At 41.8% G+C, this 15,175-nt stretch overlaps 2 protein-coding genes across 4 annotated transcripts; one reads left to right on the top strand and one right to left on the bottom strand.

Moving 5' to 3' along the window:
- The first annotated feature begins 479 nt into the window (after positions 1-479).
- si:dkey-10o6.2 (uncharacterized protein LOC100124608 homolog) lies at positions 480-11,328 on the top strand. 3 transcript variants are annotated; one of them, XM_062390433.1, is made up of 7 exons: positions 480-646; positions 3,011-3,135; positions 3,218-3,284; positions 3,633-3,783; positions 4,049-4,191; positions 4,941-5,051; positions 5,373-5,709. In XM_062390433.1, the coding sequence occupies exons 1-7, from the start codon at positions 611-613 to the stop codon at positions 5,550-5,552; spliced, it is 813 nt and encodes a 270-aa protein (XP_062246417.1). In that variant the 5' UTR covers positions 480-610; the 3' UTR covers positions 5,553-5,709. The 3 variants fall into 3 exon arrangements, with proteins under 3 accessions (XP_062246417.1, XP_062246416.1, XP_062246415.1); XM_062390432.1 differs by lacking the exons at positions 480-646; positions 5,373-5,709 and adding exons at positions 2,088-2,640; positions 10,031-11,328; XM_062390431.1 differs by lacking the exon at positions 480-646 and adding an exon at positions 2,092-2,640.
- On the bottom strand, positions 5,711-14,019 carry LOC133955541 (nucleobindin-2-like). Its single transcript, XM_062390429.1, has 13 exons — positions 13,908-14,019; positions 13,094-13,231; positions 12,758-12,865; positions 12,521-12,653; positions 11,323-11,426; positions 9,781-9,966; positions 9,422-9,512; positions 9,193-9,251; positions 8,977-9,069; positions 8,424-8,513; positions 8,108-8,278; positions 7,733-7,787; positions 5,711-7,136 (listed from the first exon to the last, which is right to left on the bottom strand). The coding sequence occupies exons 2-13, from the start codon at positions 13,229-13,231 to the stop codon at positions 7,042-7,044; spliced, it is 1,323 nt and encodes a 440-aa protein (XP_062246413.1). The 5' UTR covers positions 13,908-14,019; the 3' UTR covers positions 5,711-7,041.
- Positions 14,020-15,175: the final 1,156 nt, after the last annotated feature.

The following is a 15,175-nucleotide window of genomic DNA, read 5'->3' as shown; positions in this document are numbered from 1 at the left end:
CAGGAATACGTAAAAAAATTGCTTTCCATCAAATTTGGAAGGAAGTGTTATGTGTCAGGGAAGAGGTCATTCAAAAGGTTAGATAGATTGTTTTCCACATTTTCATTGATTTCCCGAAAAATGTTTCATGGATCACGATGAACAAAAACCTGACATGTTAAGTAGACTGATATTTATGAGTGTGTGTAATTTGGTGCAGATCCAGAAAGAAAATTGTAACAACTGTAAATCTTAATTTACTTAATTGTTTAACTTCTTTTCAATTCCATGTGTCTTTGATATTGGGATGCTATGAGCCAGGTGGAAACCATAGCTGTGTTTTACAAAAAGCGTTTTGTTTGTTTACTATTGTATCTGAGGTACGCAGGACATTTTTTTATTTCTTTATTCAAAGATTTTGCATTATTTTCTTACAGTGCAACATCAAACCTATTTACTTGAATGCCGGAAAGGACAATGAATCTTCGGTTTTCCAACAGTTTGAAGTTGAAGATCGAATGGAACATTTTGGATCCACCCCACCACTCTGTCCAGTCCCCAGCATCCACCTGCACATTGAGGTGACTCTGCTGTGGCTTCCCACTGATGTGTAGGGGGTGGAGTCAGGAGCATGTGGTCAGCCTCACTGAGTGGGTCCAAGGTGAAGGTAAGGCTGGAGGGGGTGGGGGGGGGGATTTACTGGGGTCTTTGGAGGCGGGCTTGCATCTTCTGTTCTGTTATTCAATATGTTCAGGCCTGATGGCAGGCTGGTACATCTGATCAGTGCAGATCCGGTAGTCAGTCAAAAAGACGCGAAAAAACGTTTTGTTTTACTTAGATCATATTTTGGATAAAAGATATCAGTTTGTTCCTGTTCTTTTTCACTGTCGAGTTATGTGTACAGATCACCATCTGTAGTTCCTTCCTAATGAGCTCTCTTGCTTGCTCTTTGTGGGAACTTTCTCTGTGACAAATCGTGAGAATTGCTCCTTGGCTCCTTGACCATTTGTTCATTTCAATGTGGGAGATTATTTGACTGAAGTGGGATGTGACTTGCCTAGAGGAGTCCCAGAGCTAGAGCCATCGAGTTTAGATACGTCCTGTACGAAGCTGCTGGCACCGACCTAATACATCTCGATGAAGCCGCAGCCTGCGAAGGAGACGCTCCACTCTCTATGCCAGGGGTAGGCAACCTTTACCATCGAAAGAGCCATTTCGCCCCCTCGTCCCCCAAATTAAATCTGTCTGGAGCCGCACAACATATTTGATATCACAGGTTATAAAGTTATATATATATATATAGTTATACAATATATATATATATATAAAGTTATACAATATATATAAAAACTATAGTTTGTTGCATTTATTAAATAATAGAACGACAATAAAAAAAACTGTTGACATTTAACTGCTATTTTTACCTGTTACAAAATCACCAAACTCTTATGAATTGGAGAACAAAATACATGTGTGGGCCTACTTTGGAATAAATTAAACACAGAGCTTTTTTTGCTCATCTCCAGCTTGGTACTTTTCAGCAGATGCTGTGTGCTTGCTCTGGAAATATCTTACAACATTACGTTTCTTATTGTTTGCTAATTCCTCGTCACATATCAAACATACATGTAAGACAGCATTGGTGGCAGTGAAAGCAAAGTAATCTCTCCACGCAGAATTAAACTAAAGTTCCCTCCCAGACTTTTCTTTGCTGGGATTTATCCATGATTAGTTTACCGAGGCTGGGGGTCGTGACTATAGATTAGCGACCTGCAGGGAAGAGCGCCGGGACGTAATAGGATGTGACGCATATTTTAGTTGCTGAAATATTAAAACAAAACGTGAGAGCAGGTCAGACTGCAGGCCGACACAGAAACTGCAGATCGGTACAAACCACCTGCAGCTTCTGCTCTGATCAAGAAGCTTAGGCGCTGATCTCTGATCAGCTGAGACCAGAGAAACTCGTTGTTTTCACTGTTTCCACTGTTGAGAAGCAGCCGGTCAGTCACTGAGAGGCTGCTCTGTGTCTCTCTGAGCGAGTAGAGCGGGGCTCAGGACGGGGGGCGGAGCCTAGGCTTTGTGTGCGTGTCGGCTATCTGGGAGCGCGTACACACACATACACACACACACACACACATTCACCCGCTCCTGGTATTTCATGATGGCCTGATACGATGATTATTTAAAAAATGAACGTGAACGTGACGTTCACTCACGTTCATCATATGAAAGAACTGATTCGTTAAGTTCACCGTTCGCGAAAAATATGCGCAACATGCACTGTACAGGGAGCCACTGCAGAGGGGCCGCAGGTTGACGACCGCTGCTCTATGCAAACATCTTCTCAAGTGGATCCTTGTTTACTGAAGACACATGCTCCTCTAACCGTTAACCTTTCACTGGCTGGGCTAATTTCCTATAGGCTGCAAGAGGTCACATGACGAGAGCGCCTCAAGATACGGTAGTAACCAACTTTTGTGGATCTCCAATACGCGTAGTTTGTTGAAAATGAGTATTCCCGTAGTGGACTTCGGTGCATGCGGCCTGGATTTGCGAGGTGTGCAGAACGAGCAGCTGCAGGGTTTGGCCAAAGAGCTGAAAGCTGCTTTTACAGAAGTTGGATTTGTGTTCCTGAGAAACACCGGGATCAAGGACGAGGAGGTGAGAGCATCGCAGATTATCCTTTTGATCAGTGATTCTCCACTCTGCTGGGTCGCGGACCCGTGTTCTGGAAAAATAAAATGTAAAAGGGAATATTTCCCTCTGTAGCAGCGCCACCTGCTGGTCGTTTTAGTTTATCATTAAACTTTTTTTTTGTATTGGCATACTGTGATATTCTGAACTATCTCAGGTTCAAACTGCACCGTCTTTTCATGAAATAAATACGAGAAGTTGGGTCGCGTCTGGTCATTAAGGGATGATGGTGGGTCCCAAAGCCAGACCAGTTGAGAACCACTGCTTTAGCATACAGGATCCTGCGTAAAAGTAAACCTGGAGGGTGTGTCTCTTCTCCCGCTGTGTGTTTGGACAGGTAGTACGTGTTATGCGCATTTCCAGGGATTTCTTCCTGCAGCCGGATGAGGTGAAGCAGCCCTTCAGCAGGAAAACCTTCGTCAACAGTCCCAACCACGGCTGGGTGTCTCTGGAGGCTGAGAGGTGGGATTCACTACAGGGAGCACACACACCTTATCTGCTCCATCAGGCTGTCCTTGTTTTAACTGACACCACTGCTTTTCAGGTTGAATCCACGTCGACCTGGGGACCTGAAGGAGGCATTCAATACATCCTCATTCCACCCTGACATAGTAATAAGGTTTCCCCTATCAAAGATGACTTTTGACCGTGTTATGTAACAGACCTACTGCATCATGATATATCAAAGAAGATTGCCCTTAGAATCAGCCGTGGGGTCAAAGTACAAGCCATTGTAAAGTTCTGTCCTAGTTTTTTATTTTTTACCTATAATCAGCTGATATTGTAGTATAGGCAAGACATTTCTTTGTAGAAATAATGTTAGTCATGATACATTTGAGATTATTTAGAAACAGTGGCCCTATAAAATCCACACTATTAAGTTAACTAATATCTACAGTATAGTTTATACTTTGAAAATCGTTGTTCAGGCGCTAATGAACATCCGGCCTCTGCTGTAGAAATGGCCAGACGCTGTTACGGACTTCCAGGAGATCCAGACGTCTTTCTTCCAGCGCTGCAAGGAGCTGAGCCTGCGGGTGATGAGGGTGATGGCCCAGGGTCTAGGTCTGGACCAAGAGGTGTTCCTGGGTGCACACAGCTTAATAGGAAGTATGTCCCTGCTCTCACTGTATAAGTGTATCACACAGACAGTCAGTGAGTCCAGCTGAAAATAGATCTGCTCAAGGGAACGTTGGTGATGGCTAAGAAGGAAGAAACTTCCTGACTTTAAACAATTGTAACTGAAGTAACACTCATGGGTGGTTGACTGACAACGTGCTCTATCTCCCAGTAGCATAGGTTTTGAGCTCACTATATAACTCTCCTAATATTTAGATGCCAGTCAACCTGATCATGTCTTCTGTGTCTCTTGTAGCTGATGAGAACGGCACGACGCTGCGGTCTCTGTTCTACCCACCAGTGGACAGTGGGAAAGCCAAGGAGGGTCAGCTGCGGTGTGGAGAGCATTCTGACTACGGCACCATCACACTGTTGTTTCAGAGCTCTGAGGGTCTGCAGGTCATCATACTCACATCTCCACCTGTCCGGATGCTCGGCAACTTTTAAAAACCAAATGTTCCTCCTTTAGAACGAGCTACTTCAGGAAGTCTTTTTCACTTCTTGTGTTGTCACGTTTAATCAAAGAACACAACTTGCTATTTTACTTGGAATCTTACATTTCTTGCATTTAACCAAATCAAAACTCATCTACCAGCGCTACTACCAGAGAGGACTGTATGGAAACTATATAGAAAATGTACCTTTGAACACTCTGCCTTTTCTTATTGAGCAGCACACACCTGGAACACACTGCCCAAAGGACAAAGGAACACAACAACCAAAGATTCCTCCAATTTGACAAAACGGTGGTTGTTAGACATTCAAACATGCCATGATCTTTAGTACGGGTTATTGATGTTGTACTGATAATACGTTTTTTGACATTTTCTCTGTCTAATCTCAAATCTCTAATCACTTGTCATTTGCGTTTTTGTGCTTTCCGTATGCCTTTGTCTGTTTTCTTACACGTCTATAAGGTATTTGTATGATTTTTACTATCAACCTGCCAACAACTGCAGGTGAAAATTACCCTGCATGGCTGGATCTGGCACATTCACATGTTGGACTCAAGTACACATGTTAATTCACTTTTTTAATAAATACACATAACTTTTAACATTTATCTTAAAAAAATAGCAAGGTGTTTTAAACAGAAACTTGTTGTTGGGAGAAAATCTCACACACATGTACTGCACTTTAATCCTCAGGTCCGTAAACGTTCAGGGGAATTCATCTGTGCTCCCTGTGTCCCTGGAGCCGTCCTTGTCAACATCGCTGACCTGATGCAGCGTTGGACCAGCGACCAGTTTGTTTCTGTGGTGAGCTACTAGACATTTCTGCACAGTTTGGTTAGAGTTCTATTATCAGGTTTGAAGAGAACTTCTCTTTTTGTCATGGAAAATCAAAAATATATGTATTAATAGCGCCATGATTGAGACACCATTTAAAAGGATAGTCCACAGAAAAATGAAAATTCACTCATTTACTCACCTCAATGCCGAGGGAGGGGGGGGAGGGGGGGGTTGAAGTACTTAATACCACAAAACACTTTTTGAATTTCAGGGGTAAACAATGTTTATATGTAATATAATGTATGACAGAATCCAAACTTAAAATTTAATTTGGTCCCTTCTGCACAGCTCCATAGAGTTTTACTCCCCCCTGCTGGAGACTCCAGCACACGTCAGTCCCTGGCTTTCTTTGTCCAGCCTGACGATGAGGCTGTGATCTCCTGCTGCGACGGTTCCAACAAATACCCTCCAGTTCAGGCAGGAGAATACCTCAATGAGCGTTTCAATAACTCATATGGGCAAAGCTAAACAACCCTCCATGAATTCTGTGTTTTTAATTCATGTGGTAGGAAGTAACATTTAAAAATGTTGAATATTTCACCTCACATTCCATGTTTCTACATTTCTGCTTGTGTGTGTGTGTGGGAGCGCTTGTGTGCGCATTAAAGAGACACAACCCTCCAAACTGCAGGCTCATTCACTTTATTGTCCACATTCAAATCCTCAAATAAATTAATAAAACTTGAGGTAAACTGGGCTCTACAGATGTTGGGAGGCAGACAGATTTGACTGCTTTTATAAAGATCTGTCTTTGCGTCCTGATTTTATCTCCTATCTGTTGCATTACCCTTAAAATGGGACCGTTTTGAAATCTGTTTTTGACCATGTGACTCTTGGATTAAACTCCCAAGCTAAGTTTCATTGACAGTGATGTAGAGAAGAGGTAAATTATACCATTTTGAAAAATGACACAGACTCGAACACATGCACTCACAAGCACTGACAAAAGCACACTGTAAACAACCAATTCAGAACTCACATACTCAGTCTAAAACCAGCACAATTGCAGTAATTTAAATATATAATATATGTAACTTCATCTGTAAAATAAATATGTACTTCAATCATCTGGTCCAAGGGAGGAAACATAGAAAATACCAGTGAAATAGTTTTTCTGCTTTCAATACATGTAAGAGTTTCATTGCAAGTGAGAAAAATCCAAAAGAGAACAATGATTGATGATCTGTGTGTAATTGTTGCAATCTCATTAAAGTCTCATAAAATAGTAAAGAGATTTTGGAGGTCAAGATCATATTGAATTTTGATGAACACGATTGTGAACACATTTCACATAGTTTGAAATGAAACCTTATTACTAATGTAACATTCAAGAGCTAAAGCTTTAAGTTTAAGTCTTTAAGAAAAATGTAACCTTGAATTGCTGTTTCCATATGGAAAATGAAAACTCTTCTGGACCATGTCATTCATTTGCCAGGAGTTCTACATGAACTCCGTGGTGACATATATAAAACTTAAACTTATTTCTGAAATACTAAGCTCTCTTCACCTGAAAAAAAAAAAGTTGTGTTTTTGTCTTAGAGACAGTAGCAGTGACAATAAACTACAGTGCAAACTAAACAAAACATTCACTTATCAGGGCCTCCTCCCTTACACTCCCCATGGAGAACAGTGTCCTAGTTGTGACAGAACATCAATACGACAAAAACAATAGAGTTGATTGTGAACACAGAAAAAATGGACAAGCTTCACATTTCAAGTGGAATCCACCAACAAGAGGAATAATGGCGTAATTGACAGAATTTAAGGCCTAAAATCAGGCTTTCTCACATGCTCTTAATGTGATGGCATGTTTTTGTCCAGTGGTGTTTTGAAAATTCTAAATAGAAAACAGAAAATTGGAATGATTTAAGGATAAACACAAACACACACACATTCACACAGACACATGCACACACGGTCAGTGGCATCCCTGCAGCTTGCAGAGGGGTGAGACCTGCTAAGAGTGTCCTGGCACTGGTACATCTTGCTGCTGGTGACCAGGGGGCAGTGGCTGGTTGTTTCCTGGTATAACTGGTGCTGCGTCACCTTCACCTGCAGGAGAGTCACAATGGCCCAACTTTTTATTTGGATCTGCACAAAATTGCACACACTCATTACCATCAGTCCTCTAAACATGCCTGACTTTTTCATCAAGATCCATGAATTATACACAGAAAAATGATTGACAATTTAGAAAAATGCCTTATCTAGTTGGTCCAGTCTGGGCTACTGCAACAAACATGCCCCCCCCCCCCCCCCCCCCCCGGTGTACAAATAAAGTATTTCAATATAAAGGGCCCATTCTAGGTTAAATTAAACAACAATTTGTATAATTTCGATGAAACAGACTTGTGAAAGCATCACAGGGAAAAAATGTTATGTAATTTCGGTCAATAGATCCCTTTCCACTAAATCTTGAACACACTCAACGTTTAAAGAAAGTGAAAAGATTTTGCCCCCTGATCCAAATCTGCATCACATATTTCATGGGTTCTTCCCTGATCTTCACTCCACATCCTTCCACCAAGTTTTGTGATCATCCGTCCTGTAGTTTTTGTGTAGTCATGCTTATTAACATATGACAGGCCACAATCTTTCAGTTAGAGAAGCGGCTTTAGCCTGTAGACTCATTGAAATGTGATACTTACGTTTGACCTCAGCGTTTGTGCCCTGGGCCTTTATTCTATCCATTTCTTCTACTGCCTGAGGATAGAGAAACGGAGAGAAAATGTGAGAGAATCACCTAAGTGGGAACCCCCACCCTACTGTATGCAAATATTAAAATATATATATCAGTTTGTATATTGTGCTTGCATTAAAGTAAATTGTAAACAGAATACAGTATTGTGCGGGTGCATCTCATCAGCACTGTTACGAGGAAGTGAATATGTCATATGCAAACAAACCATGCATATCATGAATTAGAACTATGTGTGACATTGTGGTTATTGAGTGCAGACTACTAAATTCCTGAGTGTGTTTCATTTATATAACATTTTGATTGTTTTGTTTTTTTAGTCTACCTGCTGTAGCCCAAGCTTCTGAGCATTAAGCTCTTCCTGTTTCCTTTCGAGCTCCTCCCTCTGTGTCTGCAGCTCGGCCGACTTCTTGTTGATGTCATTCTTCTCGTTGGTCAGCTGCTGCTCATACTCCCTCAGCTCCTCCTCTGTGTATGAGGGGTTATTATCTAAAGTCTGTGCAGACAGGGGCAGGGTGGAGGGCAAGTAATGATCAGATGTAATGAATAGAATCATGGAACAAAAGGAAATTCAGAGCCAGAAACACAAAAATCATCTTTCCAACTGTCCTGTATAAACAGAAGAAGAAAAGAGTTCTTACCTCCCACTCTTCTTTTTCGTGGAACTCCTCCTTCTGAGTGGCCGCCATGAACTCGCTCATTGACACGAGTCTGTCTTTATCGGTGTCCACCTGAACATCAACACAGGTATTGTCAAAAATTCCAATGAAAAAAGTCGAACTGACGGCGCTGGAGCAATATCAATTGTGTGCATGAACAGGTCTGGTTCATCCATCCATTATTTATACCACTAATCCTTTGAGGGCTGGAGACAATCCCACCTGACATTGGTCGAGAGGCGCAGCACACCCTGGACGGGTCGCCGGTGAATCACAGGCCCAACCAGACAAACACCCATTCAAACTCACATTCTCACTCAATTTAGAGTCTCCAATCAACCTGACCCCAACCTGCATGTCTCTGGACTGTGGGAGGAAACCGGAGTGCAGGGTAACAAGCTACGCCGACATGTGGAGAACTCCACACAAAAAGACCCCGGCTAAGCTGGAAATTGAATCTGTGTCAGGTGCTTGTCACCATGCAGCACGACTGAACATAACCCCACACATCTGCTCTGTTACCGTGGCAGCTCACCTCGTTCATAACGTGCTCTCTCATGCGAAGTCTCTCCTCCTCCATCTGAACCATATCGTCTTCTTCATTCTCAGAGTTGTACACCTTTTCAAGCTTGAAGACAAACACAGAGAGAAATTTGATCTAAAAAAGGCTCCTTCGTTTAAATATGACCTTATCCCAAATGATGCAGAACCAGGGCAGTTAGACATAAATACACAAGCATATTGTAAATACCTCTTTAGTGAAGAGAGCTTCAAGCTCAGTCTCATCTAAGAAACCATCTCCATTACTGTCTGCAACACAAAACAAATGACTGGAATGAACAGGCCATTTCATTCATAACTAGTTTCATTAAGGAGTTTGTTGTATTAATGTTATTAATCTTATGGCTTAGTGGTACTGACATGTGCCAATAGACTCTTTCTGAACAGATGTTCTTGGCAAATATGGCATGTGTGGTTACCATGGAGTTTGAAAAAAGTCTTGGGTTCAAAGTCCTGTGGGTCCAAACCGTCGCCCTCCTGCCACACCTCCTTCAGCTGGTCCTCACTGCCCTGCACACACACACACACACACACACACACACACACACACACACACACACACACACACACACACACACACACACACACACACACACACACACACACACACACAGGTTGTCGGATTACTGTTGTTCAGTTTTCCACATACTTCTAATCTAATAACTCAGATTAAAACCAAAGGTCATGAAAGTAATAGCTGAGGCTTCTGCTGCTTAAGATAAGGAGTTTCAGCCTCTGGTGCATTTTCTATTGAGGGTAACTCTAGCAGGACACTTACTGGATGATTCACTTTGGGATGGTCAGCGTGTTTCTTCCTCATCTCCTCGTAATGCTGCTCTTCCTTCTTGCGGTCCTCCTCACTTAAGTTCTTCAGATGTTCCCTCTTGTCATGCTCCTTCATCATCTCATACCTCTTGAAGTCATCGTGACGGTCCTTGTCAAAGTTCTCCAGGTCTTTCGTCGCCTACAAATGAAAAAAAGAAGAAGGGAGAATTCATGCCTTGATGGAACTTTATTCTTTCTTTCAGAACACAGGAGGCGCGGTCAGAGCAGCTCTATGGAGGACTGCTTGGCAGAATGGGCTCCAGGCACAATGCTGGAACAATCTACGACCTGCTCTTCATGTTTACCTCATGCAGCAAAGATTACACAAATTGTACAAAGCTGATATGCATAATGTGTCTAATGGCTACTGATCAGGTACTAATGAGAGACAGGACCAGTTTATCTAGTATTCCAACAAATTATTTTTTGGCACAATGGTGGATTGGTTTGTTGACATGGAATCTAAAACCAGCTGTTTGGTGTTGTAGGGCTGAAGAATGGAAAATTACAAATGGATCCTGACTGTTGACCCATTCGCAAACACATTGATTCAATTTGTGCAGAACTTTCTGTAGCCGTCCGGGGCAATTTGGGGTTTAGTGACTTCAGCACCCAGAATAAAGGAGCCCTTGATTGAGCAAACTGTCTGGTTTGTGACTGGCCTGCTCTACCTCCTGAGCCACAGCCACCTGTCTTTAATAGTTTAAATACACAAGTCATGTCCTAAAATGGACCAAAATGGCAAAGTTCAGTCTACACCTGACTAATTATTATGGGAGTTAAACACACACCCTGCAGGTACTCCCATGACAGTGTCAAGTGAAAGCTTTTATCAACAAAGCAAACCCTCACTTTTTTTGCATTTTACCAAGCAGTCCCCAAGGCATAACGACACCACACAAAATGAAAACCCAGCAGTTTAAAGTCAGATCAAACATGCACTTGAGTGCACTTCTGTGTAAAGCAAAGAGTCATGCAAACTCAGTGAGCTGGCTTCCCCTTTCTCAATCCAGTCTCTTAAAACCAGTGAATATACCTCTGGTGAGCTAGTTCTCTCCAACAAAGGAAGTAAAGCTAAGAATACCTAACATGCTGACGTGTGAACACTCCCGAGAATCACGTCATGTTTGAAACCTGGAATTCTCTATAGGCTCATGCATTCTAATTTTAGCAAAGAAAAAGGTGCTCTTCACTGAGATTAATGTATTATACTGTATTACTGTAATTATACGGGTTAGGGTTAGGGTTAGGGTTAGTCCTGTGATGCATTTTCATAATAGAAATTACCTACATTACCCACAAAATGTGGTCGCAACAAACATGGGATGAAAAGTAGGAAAACCATTGACTCCCAACAAAGTGTTGAATCGAACTATGAGATACCCAACTAGTATGTATGCTAATGGTGTGTGTGTGTGTGTCTGTCCTCTGTATGTGTGGGAGGCTGACGAATGTAGCAAACAGTGGTCAGGAGTTATTCCCTCTCTAACTGTACCGATTTGATGAGGCGGTCCAGGTCGTCCACCTCAAACGTGTCTGGGTTCATGTGGTTGAGATGCTCAAACTGCTTGAGCAGGGCCTGGTGGTTCAGTGTACGACCTGCAAGGGAGAGAATAATGAATTAATCCTTGTTATCATTATTCATTTATGACCTTTAAAGAAAAATGTAGGTGGATAGGGAGGTAGGTGGATGGACTTTTTTTTATCCCAAATTTAGACATTTCTTTGTTACAGAGGCAAGGTATTTTTGTGCATAACTGCTAGTTAACAGGTGATTAATATGATATAATACAATATAACATAATATAATATAAAACAGTTGTGTCATTCAATAAACTGACTCACTCATTCCCATGTGTTGTCCTAAGACATTACGTGCTTCAGCAGTTCTTCTGTGCACCGGCTTTGCTAACTCAAGCTTAAAGTCAAATAAACTCTGGGAAAGAGCTCAGTCTAAGTGAGTAGCTGAAAATGTGTTTTTCAGCATGATTGAATTGATACAACACCATCTCTAAAATGTTTCCACACATCCTGTCCAGGTTGCCCTTGTCTTGTCGTGATGTCTCTGACCATCATTTTTTTTGTAATTGTTGAACTTTGTTCTTTAACTGAGCTTTTATTAATATTTGTGTGTCCCTCATCTTATTTTATTTAACGTGTCATTCGGCAGTTGGAGAGATTACAAGTCACTGTGAGTTGAAGTAGTTGGAGTATTGCATCATGTTCTTGTGTCTCAAGAGCCTGATCCGACATCTGACAGTGAACCAGCCGCACACTCTATGTTAGAGAATATCATGTAAAGTGTCAAGAAGCACAGGTTTGCTTGCGTCACATTATACCAGTATTGTCCTCTCTTCATTGGCTACCCTTTAAATTCCGGGTTGGTTTTAAAATTGCATTGTATTTTTTTAAGATTTCAAATAGGCTGGAACAACTTTATTTAATCCAACTGCTGCATCTTCATACTCCGTCCTGAACACTGAGGTCAGCCAACCTGATACTTGAGAGATCTATAGGCTTAAAAAAACAGAAGCCTTTGCAGTGGCTGTGTCTAGTCACTGGAACTATGTTTTGATATACATTTTAATATCAATTTATTTTTATTTTAGCTTGTTGATTACTTTGTTCGATGGTGCTCTATAAACAAACGTTTACTTTGACTTGATGTCCGCAGTACACGGAGGATCACTCACCATTCTCCCCCTGTACGTCATGTTTGGCTTTGATAAGCATCCGCAGCCTGTTCATCTCCTCCCTCTTCAGCTCGTCCAGCTTGGTCCGAAAATTGTGGTGGACAAAGTACAGCTCTCTGGAGAGTTTGCCTTGCTGCAGGCGCAAAATCAACACGCCACCGCTCAATACAAACATGCTCTTGCCACAGGCTTGCAAATAAACAAAGGGATGTTTTTAGAGAGTAAGCAGCCGTTTACCTTGATGTCATCCATGTTGGCATTTTTAAGCTTCTCTTTAAAGTGGGGGTCTTTCTCCAGGTACTCAATGACCTCTCTGAGGTAGCGGTCGTAGTGCAGCCCGGTCTCCTGAGGCATAAACCAAACCACACAGTGTTGGTTGTCAGAGGACTAAAATGTACATTTAACTTGTTAATACCTAACTTGACAAGGGCATTATTGATATACATTATCGATTATTGATATGCATTGACATTGTATATTTTTTGGAGGGGCCAACTCATTCCTGATATTGCCGTTGTTTGCTTTAATTTCAGAGAAATGTCCCATGTGTGTGCCAGTGACATAATGACTCACAGCACTCTGTGGCGGCTCCAGTTCGTCTGCATCACGCTTCTCTTTGGACTTGTCCACACTGATAGGCACTGACTGGATACACAGCCACAAACTCAGCAGAACCAGCCCACAGCGGGCAAATGCTTTGCTGCTCACCATCTGGTTACATACATTTAATAAGAAACAGGAAAAAGGAAACGGGAGTCAATTTGGTATGAAATTACATTAAATACACAAACATTGCCTAATAAGGTAGAAGAAATAGGGCTTGTGTGTCCAGTGTCCGACCCATACGTTTGTCTTTACAATAGCCAACCCCCTTCATTTCTCAAGTATTGCAAAAGGTGCACAAGCCACAGCTTCTCTCAGGCACCATGTGAGATGAGGTTATGCAATTTTGGCTTTATTTGAAAAGGATCTACTTATTCATATATTTTGAATTCCACTTATAATCGACTTTTTATTTTAACTGTGACATGTATTTTTTATTCTATTCTGTTATTCCACTGTACTGTGATCTTGGAGCAAGCTGGCACAATAATTTCTTTTGGGATTAATAGATTTGATCTTATTTGTTCCTGTCTCTCTGTGCAGCACACGTGTTAGGTGGACGACCGAACAGCAAGATTACTTTCAAACAACCCCTCTGTCTGAGACCTGTACCTCACGAGTACATACACCGGCTGGTGGTGCCATGTAAAGAACAAGTTGTTTAAGGTTTCTAATTCCTAATCCCACATAGGTACAAAAAGCTACAAAATAAGCCTTTTCATTTCCTGGTAAATGTCAATAACAAACAGAGTGCATGTGAAGTTAGCAGTATAGCGACACGTACTTTGAGCTGGTGAGCTGAATCTCCACCGGGTGTAGTTTGTTTACAGCTGTCATGTAGCAGCTCTTATAATACATCCATGTCCACCACTAATACAAGTCTGCCGTGGCCACAACCTACAGGGGGGGTGATGTTCACCATGACAACGGCCCGCCCCCACAGCCTCCCATTGGGCAGAAGAAGGTGCACGTGCTCAGTACGACACTCGCGTTGAGAGCTGATTGGCCGCTGGGCCCGTTAGTCACAGCGTGTCAGAGCGTAATCTGCTCGTCCCCATGTTAAGGTGCGTTGAGCCAAACCGTACGTGGCGCTCAGAGTCCCTCCCGCGAGGGCGGAGTTAGCGCCTGAGAGCAGCACTAATGTATTACGCGACAGCACGTGGCTACGAATAATACATCATTAAGCCTGTAAGTAGAGCTAATGTTATTCCCTGAAAAATGGAGGCAGCGCCCTTTCTACCCACGTAGTAAAAAAAGGACACAAACAGTAGAAAAAAATAAAAAAATTAAAAGTGTTTTCAGTCTCATCGGTTGCATCATTACAGAGCTTCCATTCACAATGTATACAAGATAAACTCAGTTGTCAGTTTGTAAGTTACACTTGACTATAAAACTAATAGCATCTAAGACAATATACAAAATCCTCCCTCCAGGTTATACTTCCCTTTTTGTTGTAAATGTTTTAAAGAGGTGCGGATTCTTAATTTTGGGGGATGCAGTGTATGGCGCTAACAGCACTTCAACTGTATTCAAAATGTAAACTATGTTCTGACACTGAAATGGTAACATATTTACCTTATTAAACAAAATGGCCCCTCACATTGATAGACTGTTCCTTGCAATTCACACTGATGCATTCAGTTTTTATGTTTGTACATTTTAATGTAACTAGTTATGTAACAGCAGCTGATACTTCCCTTTGAATACTGGTTTAACAGATGAAATCACAACATCCCTTTCCTTCCCTCTCTCCATTGGCTCCCTGTCCATTTTAGAATGATTTGAAGATTTAACTTGACATCTTAGCCCTTATGGCTGTTCCAAAGTCGAGGCTTAAAACTAAAGGTGACCATTGCTTTTGCCATCAGGGGGCCCTGATGCCAAATGACGTCAATGTACAGTGCCTTGCATAAGTATTCACCCCCCTTGGACTTTTTCCCATTATGTACTGTTACTAACTGGAATTCAAATAGACATAAATAAACTTTTTCCCGTTTGATCAACAAAACATGCATAGTACTTTGGAGGTGCAAAATAAATTTTATTGTGACA

Source organism: Platichthys flesus, chromosome 6 (assembly GCF_949316205.1).
Source record: "Platichthys flesus chromosome 6, fPlaFle2.1, whole genome shotgun sequence".
In the NCBI taxonomy this organism is placed as follows: Eukaryota; Metazoa; Chordata; class Actinopteri; order Pleuronectiformes; family Pleuronectidae; genus Platichthys; species Platichthys flesus.
This window is presented reverse-complemented; position numbering and strand designations above follow the sequence as displayed.

Excerpts from the sequence above, each read along its gene's own strand:
- si:dkey-10o6.2 (XM_062390431.1), top strand. The coding sequence starts at position 2,488 with ATGAGTATTCCCGTAGTGGACTTCGGTGCATGCGGCCTGGATTTGCGA. Across the intron at positions 3,285-3,632 it reads CCTCATTCCACCCTGACATA|AAATGGCCAGACGCTGTTAC; the intron begins GTAATAAGGTTT and ends CCTCTGCTGTAG. Across the intron at positions 3,784-4,048 it reads TGCACACAGCTTAATAGGAA|CTGATGAGAACGGCACGACG; the intron begins GTATGTCCCTGC and ends TGTCTCTTGTAG.
- LOC133955541 (XM_062390429.1), bottom strand. The coding sequence starts at position 13,231 with ATGGTGAGCAGCAAAGCATTTGCCCGCTGTGGGCTGGTTCTGCTGAGT. Across the intron at positions 12,866-13,093 it reads TGGAGCCGCCACAGAGTGCT|GAGACCGGGCTGCACTACGA; the intron begins GTGAGTCATTAT and ends TTTATGCCTCAG. Across the intron at positions 9,252-9,421 it reads GACTTTTTTCAAACTCCATG|ACAGTAATGGAGATGGTTTC; the intron begins GTAACCACACAT and ends TTTGTGTTGCAG.